The 17617-nt window shown below is 37.5% G+C and overlaps 1 protein-coding gene across 4 annotated transcripts in view; it reads left to right on the top strand.

Moving 5' to 3' along the window:
- Positions 1–17617, top strand: part of PTPRM (protein tyrosine phosphatase receptor type M) — a 488223-nt gene that overhangs the window by 195002 nt on the left and 275604 nt on the right. For all 4 annotated transcript variants that reach the window (XM_083358729.1, XM_083358728.1, XM_083358727.1 and 1 more), the window contains exons 6-7: positions 1778–1952; positions 14520–14813. In XM_083358729.1, coding sequence (XP_083214855.1) covers positions 1778–1952; positions 14520–14813 — 469 coding nt within the window. The remainder of the gene's footprint in view (positions 1–1777; positions 1953–14519; positions 14814–17617) is intronic.

Here is a 17617-nt window from a genome sequence, read left to right as displayed (position 1 = left end):
ATAGTCTTTCCTATAAAAGGTAAAGCTTCCCACGCACATGCGTGCTAGTCGTTTCTGACTCTAGGGGCCGGTGCTCATCTCCGTTTCAAAGCCGAAGAGCCAGCGCTTGTCCGAGGACGTCTCCATGGTCATGTGGCCAGAATGACTAGATGCCAAAGGCGCACGGAACGCTGTTACCTTCCCACTGTAGTGGTCCCTATTTTTCTACTTGCATTTTTACGTGCTTTCGAACTGCTAGGTTGGCAGAAGCTGGGACGAGTAACAGGCACTCACTCTGTTACGCGGCACTCGGGATTCGACCTGCCAAACTGCCAACCTTCTGATCGACAAGCTCAGCGTCCTAACCCACTGAACCACCGCTCAGTTATTTGTTTATTTGCCTGCTTATTTTGTACTACTTGCTGATATATGAAATTTTTTATAGCTCAAGCAATACAATATATAAAAATAAAAGAGGTACATACATTTGGTAGACATAAATAAAAACCTTTGTTGAAACGTAAGGAATCACCATTCTGCACTTAAATGTTTTTGTCTTTTCCACCACTCCCTGTATTTATGCTGTCCCTCTGTTCCCCCCATATAATAAATATAGAAAACCATAAACAATATTGCTACTGAGATGCCTTTTATTCCCTAAAATAGAGATTTTAATCTATAGAGTTATACAAAACAAGAAAATTATTTTTTGTGTATATATACGTGCATTACAAAAACTAACTTGCATTTTTTTAGAAATCCAGGATGATTAACTGTCACTTTAAAGGGGTAGATACGCATCTTGCTTACATGTTCCGTTGATTTCAAATTGAATTTGACCATAAAACTCATCAACCTCCTCTTCTGTATCAGTAGTTGGAACATAAATCTGAAGGAACATCATATTTCCATGAAATCTAATCAATATTATTTGGTCATTGATTGCATTGTAGCCAAATGCTATTCTTCGTATACCCTTCTTAACTATAAAAGCAACACAATCTCTTCTATGTTTCTCAAATCCTGAATAATAAACAATGTAACCTTTTGTCTAATCCCAGTACATCTCAATTCATTGATGCCTAAAATGTCAATTTGTAGTGGTTTCATTTCATTTTCAGGATGTTGAGCTTTCCCATGTTCATGCTTTTTAATGTTCCATGTTCCTGCTTTAATTCTACAGGTATCTTTGTAGCTTTACTTGTTGTTTTTCCCCCTGTATGACAATATGAGCAACTAGACATTCCAAAGGCTTTAATATAGCTGTGTTTTAAACACTATTAGTTTTCTTAAAGATCTTCTGTTCTTTCTCAGTAGCATGTTGAGTGCCATCTGAGCTGAGGGGCCCATTCTCCTTTCATAACAACATCAGTCATTATCTATTTTCTATTCATCTGGCTTTCTTGGTAAAAATACATTAGTGGTTTACCAGTGCCGCCTTTTTCACAGTATGAATTGATGCCTTTGCCACTGTCACTAAGGTGATTATCTGCCTCTGGTATCTTTCGAGACCTCTGCTGCCCAATATAGCTGGTTGCTTGCTTTAGCTTGGTAGTTGGGAAGAGCTTCATGCTTTGGGTGACCCTGGGAAGATACACTTTTGGCATACACTTGCAACACCATGACCTTGCCTTGGTGAGGAAACACAGCAGGTTTGGCGGTGGGGGGGGAGAACAGGCTGACAAAAATATGCATATGTTTATTTGTATACCAACATTAATCTTAATATTTATTGTAAAATAAATACTTGCAAATGAAATATATGTTAAAATAAATTATTGTATTTGTTTTTCATTAGGGATTGCTTGTACGGGATGCACCTTTGAAGGACATGAAAATTTTTAATGATCGTCGATTTGTAGCTTCTTTTAGTGTGGTGAATGCTACTAAACGGGATGCTGGCAATTACCGCTGCATGATTCGCACAGAAGGAGGAGTTGGAGTATCAAATTATGCAGCACTAATCATTAAAGGTATTTCAGAATTGATATGCAAATGAAAAGGATAGAGACCAAATCCCTGAAAATTTTTCATGTTAAACAAATTCTTTCCATTGGTGAAGTTGCAATCTATTTAATTAAAATGACCAACTCCAGGCTTGATGCTAATATAAGATGATAGTACAGGTTTATTGGTTGCGGTTATCAATTTGTATATACTTTACTGTGCAAATTGTGCATACTCTGCATATTAATGCAGAGTAAGGAATGAGGATCCAACTGACTTATAGGAAACGTTCTACAGATTGTATAATGCAACAAAGAATGTGGCTCAGAAAATTGATGTATTAATCATAAGGTACTTGTGTTTTAGGCAGAGAAAATGAATTAATGATATACAGTAATTCATCATCAAAAGGGAAGGTTTAGAGCAGCGGCTCCCAATCTTTACTATACCCTACAGCCCTAGAATACTTCTGATTTATTCTCGCACCCCTTACAAAATTTCAAAATAACGAATTATGTATGTATACTATAATTTTGAAACTTCTAAACCCAGGTTTTCGCACCCCTTGGAATATTGTCTCGCACCCCAAGGGGTGCGAGCACCCCTGGTTGGGAACCCCTGGTTTAGAGCAAGTAGCTTAATCTGTTTCCCACAAAATTTACCACATGTAGGAAATTGAGTGAATAAATTGAGTAATTGGGTAAATTGAGAAATTGAGTAAAAAGGTTTGTATACAACAGCACGTTTCTGCCTGTTTTGTAATAGAGGTAGTCCTTGACTTACGACTATTTGTTCAGTGATCACTCAAAAGTTATAACAGTGCTGAACCAAAGTGACATGTCTGGTTCTTAAAGTTATGGACTTTTCAATGCCTCCACAGTCATGTAACCAAATTCAAACACTTGGCAGCCTGCCTCCATTTATGAGAACACCTGCTCCTCCCACCTGCCTATTTCCACCTCCTGGGCTCTTTTATTCACCCTGTATAGCAACACTGTTTGGTGGCAGTTGCAAGATTGGGGCTGAAGTAGAAACCTGGGGCCCTGAACCATAACATCCAGCTGCCACTGCTCCCAGGCCTCTACTTTAGCCCCAGCACCACTGCTGCCACTGAGAAATGCCATCTCAAGCCCCACAGCATGGCCAGCCACCCCAGAATCACAGTGCAAAACCTTAGTTGTTCCCATTGCTCTGCATCCTGTAGGCCGTGCTGCACCCAGCTGACTTTAGCTGCCTTTCTTCTGCTGTTGATAAAGTGCATCTTTGGCATGGCTCACTGACAGCAGCTGTTGGCCATGTCAGTCCTTTGCTCCAAAACTGCACTATTCTTCAAATAGTGTGCTCCATCTTCACAATCCTTAGATTCTGAGGTTTTCTGAAGCATTGTGAGAATGGGCCGCACTGTTTGGAGAAGAGCAAGCACCAGGCTTTCCTCGTGAGACCAGGGGAAGATCATGTGGCTAACTACCAGCTGCTTTAAGGAAAGGCCAGGATGGGCATGCCTTATCTGCAGCAGGAATAAGAAGACAGTGAAGGTCAGCTGGGTTGTTGGATTGCAGGGCAGCGAGGTCAGCTGGCCTGGGGCTTTTGGGGTCAGCAGCTTTGACTCTGCTGCCGGTGCTTTCTGAAGCAGCTAGAGTTTCCTACAGCATGGCAAACAGTCCCAGAACTGCATGGTTCTGGGACTCCTTGCTGCTCCACAAGGCAGTGTGTAGGGTGGCCAATAGGGGGAAGATGGGGGAAAGATAGGTGAGTAGGGGGAGTTGAAGAGGAGACAGTCCTTTACCTTACTATGGCACGGGGTTGAGAGAGACCAAGCCCAGAATGACATGGATTCAGGTGGGTACGCATATAGATACCCATCATTTTCAGTTAACAATAGCAATGGGAAGTGACGGGATTGCTGAGTCTAAGCAATGCGGTCATGTGACATCGCACTTTACAACCATATTGCTTAGGAACAAAAATTCTGGTCCCACTTCTGGTCTTTACTAGCAGTTTATTCAGAAGAATATAAAAGTACGCAGTCAGTCCACATGTGATTTGGTATGAAGACAGAGTTAAGGAATGTAGATGATGGGAAAGATCAAGAGAATTGTTGACCTTCGTTGATCATGCAAAGGATACAAATGAGAAATTGAAAGAACAAAAAGCAATTTACAAAGCCGTATACTGTGCGTAGAACGTGGAAGCTCGGATAATTTGCAAGGGTAGAATGGTGCAGAATTACAGTAAATTGTTTGCATGTAACCTATTTTGAACTATGTTTCCTTATCTGTTTCTCAGCTCATACTTTTAATATCGCCATTTCTTATTCCTTTACTGTGCTTTGTATAGCATTGATTTGTTAGAAAGGACTAGTACGCTGAATATCTATGTTTGCGTGTGGGTATGTGTGTGGTATATGTTTTGTGTGTGTGTGTGTGTGTGTATGTGTAAAATGAAAATGGAGTGTCAACAAAAATAAAAAAAGAAGAAAATGAGGCAAAGAACACTTAGATTCTTCGAAGCTATAGCCATTTACTGCCATTGGTCTTCACAATGTTGGAACTATTTATCATATTACTATAATATTTGCTCTTTTCCACCTCTCTCAGCACATTTATTCTGTATGCAGGGAATAATTGCTTACCCTTAGGGTATAATCCCATTAGCTACTTGTAGTTTGATGAAGTAATTATGGTAATCCCTGTTGCTTGTGCTTTAGCTTTTATGAGACCACATGCAGATCATTCTGTGTGACCTAAAAAGCCTATTTAAACAGTGTACTAACCTTGGAACAGATTACATTTAACTAACATCATTATGAAGTCTTTAAGCTCATTTACCTGGTTACTGATAAACAATTACATAGTATTTACATTTCTTTAATTATCTTTCACCAAAAATTGCTTATTTCAATGAAGCATGTGACTTTAATTTATTATTACCAGTAAAGTAAAACTCAGTGCACTTTTATGAGTTCCCTTTCAGGCTTTGTGGTTAGTATTGAATGGTTAAGCCACAGAAATAAAAATAATGCTAGTATTTTGCTGCATTTTGGGGACTTATCATACATAAATGTTTTCGTATTTGTAGGCATTTATATAAAAAAATAATGGTATGTATAGATCTTTTTAAACATAATTCCAGACCATAATTTAGCATTATACATCTGAATTAAAAAACAACTTTAATTTCCTTTCTGACTTTTGCATGCCTTCAAGAAGATTAGTGCTTTCATTTTTAAACCAGCCAGAATTCTTTATTAAGTCCAAATGCAGAATGAAGTCTAATTAGGTCAACAGAACTGGTCAACAAACTAGATATAAAAGCCTTATGAAACAATCTTATTTCATAATCATAAATAAGATCACAGTCTCAATTTCAATTTAAAGTTAATTAAAAATGAAAGGAAAAAGAAAGAGAAGATACAGGTTTAACTTTCCTGTGTGACTTTTGCTGCTGGCAGAAGCAGCTAAACAAATTACATTGTTTATCATAATCGGTGACTGTGACTTGTTTTCAGTCAGCCAGACTCAGAAACTATGTTTAGATAAATTTCAGTTTCTACATCATAGAAAGCAAACCACAGGAAAAACAATCTGTAGTTAGTCCAGTCCAGTCCACTCCATTTAGCTGCTTACACTAAAAGCAGTTGGCTCCTGGAGTGCCACAGCACCAGAATTGATTCATCTAGGACAGCATGGCTGGCTCAGGAATTCTGGAAGTTGAAATCCATGAGTCATAAAAGAGCCAAGGTTGCCTACCCCTGATATAGGAGCTAGAAAATAAAGGATGCTATAATCCGTATGTAATATGATTACATATGAAAAGTGATATTTTCATATTTTTTCTACAATGAGTAATTGATAAAAGGTATATAAGGTAAATTAATCCTAAAATTAATTTAAGGTAATTTAATTTCCTGACAGTCAGAACAAATAATCAGTGGAACAGCTTGCCTCCAGAAGTTGTGAATGCTCCAACACTGGAAGTTTTTAAGAAGAGATTGGACAACCATTTGTCTGAAATGGTATGGGGCTTCCCACCTGACCAGATGGTTGGACTTGAAAACTTCCAAGGTCCCTTCCAACTCTGTTCTGTTCTATTCTACTCTACTCTACTCTACTCTACTGTACTCTACTCTACTCTACTCTACTCTACTCTACTCTACTCTACTCTACTCTACTCTAAAAATTATATAAGATAAATTATATAAATAAATTAATCCTAAAAATACTTTCAATGTTATATTAATACTGATTCTGATAGGAGACAGTGAAGAGAGTTTATTCTTTAACAGGCTGACCATTTTAGTTACATAATGTTGCCTATAATCTCTCATGGAGTTTTAAAAAATTCAAAACATCTAATCCATTTATTATAAAGCATAATAACTGTCAGAAAAATGAGTATATAGCTTAGTGCCTCTGTTTCTGCAGGTTAACATAAAAGAAATCAGATGTACCAAAAATGAAAAACAGTAGATTAAATGGAGACTACATTAGCATTTTATGTATGCACTGTGTAAACCCTTTTCTAATATTGGTCAGTTGCAGCAGAGATTAGTTTGAAAATAGAATAAAGCTGCCCAAGGAAATTCCAGATTATATACGGTAAATTGAGACAGAAATACAAAGCATTTTGTCAGATGTTTAAATAAGGGATGGGAGGAAACTATGTTTAGTATTTGTAGTTTTTATTTCTTAGTGTTAAAAGGAAGATGTCACACACTGAATAACATGGAATACACCTGTAAAACAGATAGTGGAATGTAAAAGCGAAGAAAACACCATTTTGAAAACTGGCAAACTTCAAGAATAGGAACATAATTAAGAAATGTAAACTGATGAAAACTCTAGTGTTCTGTCTGCCTTGGTCTTTAAAAATTTGTTTCTGGATGCAGATATGTATATAATATTCATACTCTCTGTTCCTATTCTTCCAAGTTATCTTGTTGTTTACTGTTTATATATTAATAACATTGGAAGAAATGATTTCTTCTGAGTGAAAGACTACACAGTATTTTCCTGAAAAGTATTGCATTTGTAATATGGTTGGGCATAGTTCTGTTTGTTTAAAATGTAAATTGGAAATACTATTTTGAGTACTTTTGGCATATTCATGTAATGGAATGTGAGAATGACCTTGCAGTGGGGCGAGAGGAGATACATGCTGCCTAGGGAAGGTTCAGATAAAAATGGGGTCAGCCTTCAACAGAGTATTTGGCAGAGAAAGAAACTTATAAAGTATCCACCCTAATTAATCAGGCAGTAAAAGCGTTGTTTAATGGTTTTCTACTAGTGACGCATTCATGCACACTTGACAAACATTTTTTTTACATCTTAATACTAAAAACATAGCACGGACTGATTTCTATGACTCTACATATGACTCATTGTTATTTGAATGATCTACCATGTAATTTTCAAGTAATCCACACGTTGTAGCCATTCAGGAATAGCTGTCCTTATTCATCTTCTTGTAGAAGCCTTTTCACAGAAGTATGATCAATGTTTAAATTATAGTACAAAAGGATAATCAGTGATTCACCATCAGAGTTGTAAACACTAGGAGTACCTCCCCCCCAAGTATAAGAGCATAATGCCCAGAGCTAATAGTTCAGTTATTGAAGCAGAAATTTATATTAGGAAATAGCTAATTTGCTGCTCCTTTTCTGACATTCCAATGCAAAATCAAGGAAAATGAGGACTTTCTCACTGCCTAATGGCGGAGCAGAGTTATCATTGCAGAGATAACTTTTTGGTTTTAAATCTATTCCATTTAAATCTATTGTGAGTCAGTTCCATTTACTATAAGTGGGGTAGTTTCAGCTAAAAATGATTATTGTCGTGGTGGTGGTTCATTGCAGTCAGCCAGGTGTTCTGTCTCTATTTGGCATTTTTGTTCACCTATTGAATCCCTCCCAAGAACCTGGGATAGGCATATGTATTACTTCAGATATTATAGTAGCTGTAGTGTTGGGTTTTGGTGTTCTGAGCACATCGCATAAAGTACCCTCAGGGATACAATACCTTTAAAAACAAAGTCTGTTAAAATAGTTGTATAACCTAAAATAAATTGGTTTAAGTACTAACCTCAGTAGCCTCAGTCCTGAATATGAATTTTGAATGGCAGTTCAACAGTCCTTACCAGCACTTAAATCAGAACATAATTAACTGTTGTTTCAGCATGGCTACATAAATGCCCCAGGATGCTCTATTTTGTGTTTTGGTTGAAGAAACACACTAATGATTTTAAATGAACCTAAATCATTTCGAGTTAAGGCTTAGCTATTTAAATTGCACAGATTCTGCACAAAGCTCTGGATTATGAACAGTGGAGTAACTGTCTTTGAAATGACAGTGAATTAATAAATATTAAAATGTTTAAGCTAGTTAAGCATCACATACTAATAATGAGTGTCTGTTGATTGAATAAAATAATTAAGAAAAATTCTGTAGGCATTTTAAAGAGTTGAGAGATTTATCATTTTTATCCTGTAAGTAGCAGTAGCCGAAGTATGAAATATATCTGTACCTGTGTTATTTTTTTCTATGACATTTACCCCCTGTGTGCTATTATTTAATAATTGTAGGCTTATTCAGTTGTGGGATATGTCATACAAAGTTGTACTAGATACATTAACAATTGTTTTCAGTAGGAAAGATGAAGAGCAATAATCAGAATATTCGAATGGTCATTAGGAGGTCATTAGGATCATAAGGTTAGAAGGGCCTTTGGAGGTCTTCTAATTCAATTCTCTACCCAGCGCAGAAATGTTTAGACCATCCAAACAGATGGTTGTCCAGACTTTGTTTGAAAGTATCCAGTGATGGAGCACTTCAACTCCAGGTAGTATAGGGTGGTCCATTCTTAATGGCTCTCCTGGTCTCGAATTATTTTGAGTTTGGATCTTAACTCTGTAAAATTCTGTAAAGCTTCCACTCACTGGTTTTATGTCCTACCCACAGGTACTATGGACTATATGATAATAGTGTTGGCAATAATATGAATAATAGTGTTTAATAAGCTTGGTAGTTTCTAGTAGTCACCTTGTTCTTTCTACGTGCTTGCAAACCCCTGTTTCATTACCTTTTCTAAGTTTTTTCTGACTAGTAATATCAGTTGATTGATCTGTATTTTCCTAGTTCTAATTTTCTCCCCTTTTTTAAGGATTGTAACAATATTAGTTTGTCTCCAAACTTCACCATGCTGTCCCATCAACATCCTTTCACCTTTTCTAACCCATGGGCCAAACATTTCCTCTTGTATGTGCTCAAAGATCTATTTTGGAGTTACTTTTGGCATTTATTGCAAGCTTTAAGTCATTCTAAGCCATAGCCTAATCCCATTCTTACAGATTTGGAATATTTTCTAATGTTTGGTTTTTGATATACAAGTAATTCCTATGATCACAATTGAGCCCTTGTTAAGCAAGGCAGTGGTTAAGTGATTTTTGCCCCATTTTATGACCATTTCTTGCTAGAGTTGTTAAGTGAATCACTGCAATTGATAGTTGAATCGTGCAATTATTAATTGAATCTGGTTTCTCCTACTGACTTTGCTTGTCAGAAGCTGGCTCAGAAGGTTACCAACAGTGATCACATGACCCGGTACAGTGCAGCTGTTATAAATACATGCCAGATGCCAGGCACCTGGATTTTGATCACATGACCTTTGGGATGCAGCAACAGTCATAAGAATTTTGTTCAGTGCCATTGTTGGTGAATAGTTTTGAATAAAGGACTACTTATAAGCCACCCTTTTCATTTTGACACCCATTTCTTTTCTTCTCTCAATTCACCAGAGAGCAGCTACACTAATCTCATCAGCTTTCTCTCATTTTTCTTCTCTGTTTGGTATTGTTTGTGTTTGGGCCATAATTATCTCTTTTGTTTTGTTTTTTTCAAAAATCTCCCAATTCTCTGAATTATTATTTTTTCTTCAGAATTTCCATCCATGGAATTCTTTCTGCTCCCTCCCCCAACGCTTATAAAAGTCAGTTGTCCATGAATCTACAGACTAATTTCTGTTGTCTCTGCCTAAGGTGAATTATGCTGAGTTCATTCATGTGGTCACTCTTTCCAAGGCTCCTACAATATCTTCAATAATTTATTTTCTGCTAGTAGATATTAGCTGATCGTCTAATTCTTTCCTCTACCTTTTGAATGGTAAGGTTGTCTATAGGGCACATCAAGATCCTACTAGATCTCCTGCTTTCCAGAATTGATTTCCAGTACATGTTGGAGTAGTTGAAATCTCTCATTAGAGCAATGATGTTTCCTGTACATAAATCTGATTTGTGGAAATTTCACCTATTTGATTGAATGGTCTGCATACACCTGCAACAGAATAATTATTGTTTATTTTTATTGTTTATTTTTCCTTCAGTATTCAGCCAGGTGCTTTGGGCATAGTTTTCACCCTTGAGGTCCTGAATTTCCCTAGAGGTATTGTCATTGTTTATGTATAATATAAACAATTCTTCCCAATTTTTTTCTTCCCAATTTTGTTGGGTCTGTTTCTTTTAAACAAATTATATCCTTTTGATTTTATATTCTAATACATTCTCTTCCACCAGACTTCAGTAATACTGACAAAGTCATATTGGGACTTCAGGTTCTCCCTGTTTTTTTTCTGAGCATTGATCATTCTCAGCATTCTGAGCATACTTTGAGCAATGGTGTACAGGTATCTGACTTCTTTAATACCACTTTTCTTGGCAGATCTCCTGGTATATTCCTGAATATGTCTTATTGCCGCTTCCTTTTTTGTTGTATGGCTTACAGGCTTCAAACTTATGTTTTGAATATAGCTATGGCATGGGTGTCAAATTTGTGACATCACGTGATGTGTCACGACATATCACGACTTTTTTCCCATTGCTGGCAATAGGGTGGGTGCAGTTTTGGTGTGACGCATCTGGCCTGCAGTCCGGCAGTTTGACACCCCTGACTATGATATTGACCATTGCCTGATGTATGATCTATGGCAGACATGTCAAACACAAGGCCCGGGGGCCGGATCCGGCCCGCGAAGTGGTTTCATGTGGCCCGTGAAGCCATCCTGGAAGCAGTGAGGGAACGGCCCCCACTGCCTTGGCCCTGGCCCAGAGACCCTCCTTCTGCCAGAGACCCTCAGATCTGTCCCACTCCTGCCCAGGTCCCCATAGGCACCCTTGATGCGAACGATGTAGAGCTGGCCACGCCCACCCAGTAGGCCATACGCATTCTAGCCATGCCCACCCAGTAGGCCACGCCCACCCTGGCCATACCCACCCGGCCCCTTGAGGGCTACCGCAATGCTGATGCGGCCCTCAATGAAATTGAGTTTGACACCCCTGATCTATGGTATTCTCCTGCCTGCTGTAGAAAAATTAAAAATCTCTTACAAGAGGCCTTTCCACTAGATAGCGATCAGACCAGGAAATCCAAAGTTTTCTCAGGGACACCATTCCTTGAGCCAGCCATTTACCTCCACAATCCTCCATTCCTTCCTTTGGTCAATGAAATTCAGTCAGCATGAATCTGTATCTAAACCTGTATCTAAACACTTTTTCTTTTCTTCCTAACTCCTCATAGTCCCTCAATATTCTTTTTAGGATCTTTTTGACTGTGTAATTTGCTCAAAAATGAGTAAAAGAAAGGAATGATGATCAGTAGATTTGATTAATTGGATCAGTTTCTCCATCATGTTCTTTATAACCTTCATTCCTAGGAATCAATAGATCTTCCTTGATAACATGTCTTGTATGCTGATTGCTGATTTCTGTTCCTTTCAGCGGTGAGCTGCTTTTCACCAATTTTCTTCTTAGGACAGCCATTGGATTGTTCACTCCATGAAATACTGGGTTTCTCTGCTTCCCGTGTCTTGAACCCTGGGTGAAAACCTATCTTTGTTTATGATTTACTGTCATGGTTGAAGGGTCTGAAGTTGAAATAAGGGGTGGTAGGAGAGGAAGGAGAAGACTAGTTATACAGATATAGGAGACAAAAACCACAGAAAATGGATTTATAACACATGGCAATTGTTGATTGACAAGGTTCTTTTAATCTATCTCACATGTAACCTGCACCTGCATAGCCATCCTGTCTTTTCCTCCTTTCCACCCTGCCTTATCTGAGTTTAAAGCCTACATCAGTCAAGCCATTTTTTGCATCTGATGAACTGAGCTACAGTTCATGAAAATTTATGCCTATGAAATTTGTTTGTCAGAAAAGATGCTACCACATTCCTTTTGATTTTCAGTAAAATTACAGGCTTCAGGTTGAGGGACAAGTTACTTAGTAATGCTAACTTCAAAAAAATGGATAAGAATTTTAAGATTCTTAATTGTTCCTTAATATGGATTAAAATCCAATCTAGAAAACCATTTAGTTAAGGTGTTGCTTTTGCAGGACATTCTAGTTCATGTGCAAAATAACAGAAATATCTTAAATCTGCTTAAGAGGAATATTCCTCAGAGCCAAAGTAAAGATGCAGTTCTCTGAGTTGTATAATTAGTGGAGGTCATGTTTTTGTCGGAAAGGAAGGAAGGAAGGAAAAGGAAGAGAACATTTTAAAAATGTTCTGGCTTTGGTGGAAAAAAAGTACAGATCATTTCTAAATTAATTGTACATGAGTGATAAAGAGCTCATCTATCTCCATTAGGAAGTGTTAATCACGAAAATGAATAGAATTATTAGATGTCATTTTAGGAGAACAGCTTTCATATTTGTTATTTTGTAAAATGCCATTTGTTGATTATAGAATGGAGTAATTGGTTTTTAGTTACTTTGAATTTAATTAACACAAGATAGTCTTTTTAACACAGTATCAAGCAATATACGAGATCAGGGGTGTCAAACTGCTGGCCTGCGGGCCAGTTACATCTTGCAATACAAAAAAAGTCACAATACGTCGCAACATGTCACGTGATGCGGCGAGTTTGACACCGGTGTACTAGAATATCAATAATATAAAGAAAAGCTGGCAAATTAAAAACAGAATTTATAAATGAATATTCTTGAACCAAGGTACTGGATGATAAAATAAACAAGTCAGTATGGAGCACCTGAGATATCACAGGCCTATTATGACACTAAAAGAAAAGGCACAATGCAGTGGCGTAGCGTGGGTTGTCAGCACCCGGGGCAGGGCAAGGCAACCGGAAGCGGAAATAGAGGGGCGGGCGGGCGGTGACGTCACGGCACTGCTGAAAAGACGCGCCCCGCAGCGGCGTAGACTTTCCAAGAAGAGTCCGCGCAGAGTCCCGCGGCGCTCTCCAAGCAGGAAGCGCAGGCGTGAGACCGCGTGCACTTGTTCACTTCGGGTTTTGGGTTTGGACCAGATATTTTCCATCGCCGGCTATCACGGAGCCGAACCGGGCGACTTTTAAGGAAGGCTCTTATTCTGGAGCAGTCTGGTGCGTTGAGAAAGAAGGGACCCCAGTTTCTTCCTTCGCGGAACTGGAATCCAAAGTCACCCTGCCGCCGCCCTCCCGCACGCCCGTCTGTCCGTCCACTACCCTTTCTGGCTCGCTTTCCCGGAGCGGATGAAGGAGACACAGGAGGGGGCAGGGGCCGGGAGAGGGGGAGGGCCTCTGCAGCAGGGGGCCTCTCCTGGTTGGGCCCGCATGCGCCACCTGTCACTGGGCGGCGTGTATGTCGGCGGCCTGGCCCCACCCCGCCTCTTCGCAGCCCGCGGCACGGACAGAAATGACACAGAGCCTCAGTGGCTACCGAGCAGCTCAGTGCGAGCGCGCCCCCCCAGATGTTGCACCCGGTGCGGCCGGCCCCCCCTGCACCCCCCACGCTACGCCACTGGCACAATGGAGAAATGTAAGAAGGGAAGTTAACAGGAAATGAAAACAAGGGTTAGGGTTGTCACAGACCTCTATGATGAAATTTAAAATGAAAAAGTAGTGAAAAGGAAAGGCAGTACTTGCATTCTAAGAAATTAGCCTTCAGTCTAGTAAGGCTAATTTCTTGAAAACTAATTAAATCATTGGTTTAACGATTATAAAGAACTAGAAACTTCACTGCTTTTATATGTCTGAATGTTAGTAGATAGTCTAGAGCAACATGGTGGCCTTGTAATGAAGACACTTGCTTTCCACTTGGAAAGTTGAGAGTTCAATCCTAATTAGCAGCAGATGTTTCTTCCCCAGGGCACAAAGAAAAAATATTTGCTGTTTCAGGAAGGGCATCCAGCCACTCAACTCCATCTAATAACCTTGACTCTATCCCGAATAAGGACTTCAGGGTCATAAAAAAGGGAGGGTTAGTAGATAGTCCTAGTATATTATGCACTCTAATCAAAAAGTGATATAAAATTAGAAATGTGCCCACGAAGGAAAGTACATTATGGAAAAGCAAAAGCTTTATCAAACGTAGTGTATTTGAAAAGCAAAATGAACTTACCTATATGTTAAGTGGGGAACTGGCTTTTTTGTCTTCTGCTTTGTATCCTGAAAAAAAAGAGAGAGGTATTAAGTCCCTTCTTTTACATACTGAATAGAAGAAATAAATAATAACAATAGTTTTTGCAGAAAAATCAGAGCTTTAGAAAAATTTTGTATTAGATGTGTTTTTTTACATATACATATATACACATTATTTATGTTTCAGAGCCTCCAGTGCCCATTGCACCTCCTCAACTGTCATCAGTGGGTGCAACCTATTTATGGATACAGTTGAATGCCAATTCTATTAATGGAGATGGACCCATCATTGTGAGACAAGTAGAATATCGCACCTCAAGTGGAAGCTGGTATGATATACAACCAGTTGATTCGGCAAAGTATAAAATTGGACACCTGGATCCAGACACAGAATATGAAATTAGTGTATTGCTCACTAGACCAGGTGAAGGGGGTACTGGATCTCCTGGACCAGCACTTAAAACAAGGACAAAATGTGCCGGTAAGTAAAAAAGTAATTCACAAGGTCATCATGTTTCTTGAAAAAAACTGAATTTTAAAATTCCATTTCAACTGTAAAACATTACAACTAGCACTTGCTAAGTAGAGATTATTAAATTGTTACTGCTTTCAGTTAAAATGAAGCATATGTTTAATACTATAGTATATTATTTTCTATCCTTACAAGTTTGAGTCTGAATATAGTGCTGTCTCAGTTCAGGTAGGAAACAAATGCATTTATATGTCTTATATTCTGCTGTTACTTCAAAAAGTTACTCCAAGAGATAACATTATTGCTGGATCATCAATAGGCAACTTTCTGAGAGACCAAACATTCTCTTTAGAGATTCAAAATAATTGCTTAATGGTTAGACCCCTTTGTTAGCAATGTTTCAAGATAAAGTACATGATAGTCTCCATTAATAAAATTGTTCGTAATGACCACTAATAGATCTTAATTCTAAAATAATTCTGATTTTACCCAAACTGAGCAAATGGGAAGAGAATAATCAAATCTGATTTCTATACCACTAAAAAAGGGAATTCTATCAAATCATCTCACCTGTAAATATGAGAATAATAAAGAAATAATAAACCTAATTTTTGTTTTATTCTTTACCATTGATTTAACTTGTATCCCTTAGGATACCCACCACTATGTTTTATAAGCCACCATTTGGCTTATAAAAATATAAACAAGAAATTAAAACATTATCAAATACATATTGTACAATTATATGAATATAATAGCAACATTAATAATGGGAGAGAGCAAACATTAAAATCTTTTCTCAAACCATCTTTTACATCTTACTAAAACCGAGTAGTAAAAGTTTTAGTAAAATATTTTTTGTGTACTCTTGGAAAAATACGCATCCTAATACCTTATCTGCAGGATTAGAGAGAACTGTTTAAAAATCAATTTTATTTTTAGGTGAGATAAAAATTACTGCACTTAAAAAAGATAGCCTCTGAAGACAAAATGTGAGAATCATAAACAAGACAGTTTATTTTTTTAGTCAAACATCTTCGATTATACCTCTAATGGTGAGAATGAAATTTAATTATCAGTAGAATAGAATAGAATTCTTTATTGGCCAAGTATGATTGGACACACAAAGAATTTGTCTCGGTTGCATAAGCTCTCAGTGTACATACAGGCAACAAGTGATGAATCAGTAATGAGAGTATATGGAATGGTGGTGGTTAAGAAAGGATGCCAGAGCCACTTTCTGTTTATTCAGCAGTGTGATGCACAAATTGTTACAATGGTAGGTTTGGAAATATACAGGTAGGTATGGAAGCAAAAGCAAAAGGTTAAATTAGCATCCACAGCTGCCAGAAACTGTAAGTCCATTAACATTTTTTGTTTCCCTGACATTACTATTTTTTAGCCAACTTGAAAAATATCAAGCAATGTTGAAACTTAATGGTGACGTATAGCCTGTCACCGTGGCAACTAATTTAATGATTTATACATGCCATGCCAATACAAATATGTATTGAAATGCTGAAAGTGTACATGTGTATTTATGCATGCATGCATGCATGTGGGTTTTTTAATGTTAATGGGTCCCCAGAGTATTTCATAGTTTGCAAGATGTAAAAAAGAAGAAATGTAAAATATATATAAAAATGTTTAAATGTCAACCATGATAACCAAAACCTCACAAAACCAGAGATAGCAAATTAAGATTACAGGTGGTTCTCAGGATTTACAGCAGGATTTATAAAGTTTGAGTAAAATAAAAGATAGTCAAGCTGCAGCCAAAATAAACTTTCTGTTCATTTGATGCAGAGGTCTCAGGTGGCCTACAGTGCATTTTTTACAGTAGCTTACATTCTTCTCAGTTTACCTTTTATAGATTTAATTTGCAATTTATACATTCTTCATACGTGAGTGAATAAACACAAGCTAAAGGTCCTGTTGTTCCATGCAAAAATTTTTGTTGTGATTAGCAGTGCTAATTTTTCTTCTTGTAAATACAGTATTTATGGACTTCCAAATATTACTGAACTACAACTCTCACTTCCTGTAACCAGCTTGCCAGCATCAAGGAATGGCTATCTCTTATACAAATTGAAGCAGAACTTCAGTATAAACAACTAAGCCAAACAAATCCATGTACAAGTGATAAACATGAAATTTCAGTGTATAAATAAGATTGTAGGAAACCCTGGAAATGATGGGTGTATGAGGTAAATACATGGACATAATGGAAGTTGTGACAATTTATGATAGAAATATATAGAGACAGTGAAAGGTATAAATTTCCCATTGTCATATGATTTTAATTACTTTACTATGTTACTCCTTACTCTTTTTCCATACTTATTGTTCTTTCGATTGATTAAAGTCAGTGTTGACTCTTAGTGACCACCTAGACAGATGATACTGTTCAATGGAAAGGAAATAGTATGTTGAGTGTCCATTTAAGTATACTAAAAACTTTGGATTACTCTGAAGAGTGCTATGGAAACATTCAAAATATTTAAAAATCCTCTGAGAATTATAAGGCTGTTTTTAAATATTTCTCTCATTCAAAGGAACTTTTTTTTGAAAAATACAAGGAAAAGCATAACTACATAAACATGATATTGAAATAATTTAGCTGAAATATATCAGTATAGAAAGTTTCCAACAAAAATTAATTGTGATGTATTGTTACAGGTATTTTGCTTTTCTGGGGACAAAACAACAGAACAGCAAAGTAGTGGTTAGGAGATGCATACTAATCTTCCTTCTTTTGCTAAGTTAGCTCTATCTACTCTATCCTCTTGTTGTTGTTGTTCAATCATGTCCGA

This window comes from Vipera ursinii (assembly GCF_947247035.1).
Source record: "Vipera ursinii genome assembly, chromosome: 3".
NCBI classification, from domain to species: domain Eukaryota; kingdom Metazoa; phylum Chordata; class Lepidosauria; order Squamata; family Viperidae; genus Vipera; species Vipera ursinii.
Note: the sequence above shows the minus strand (reverse complement) of the source record. Positions and strands in the feature narration are given on the sequence as shown.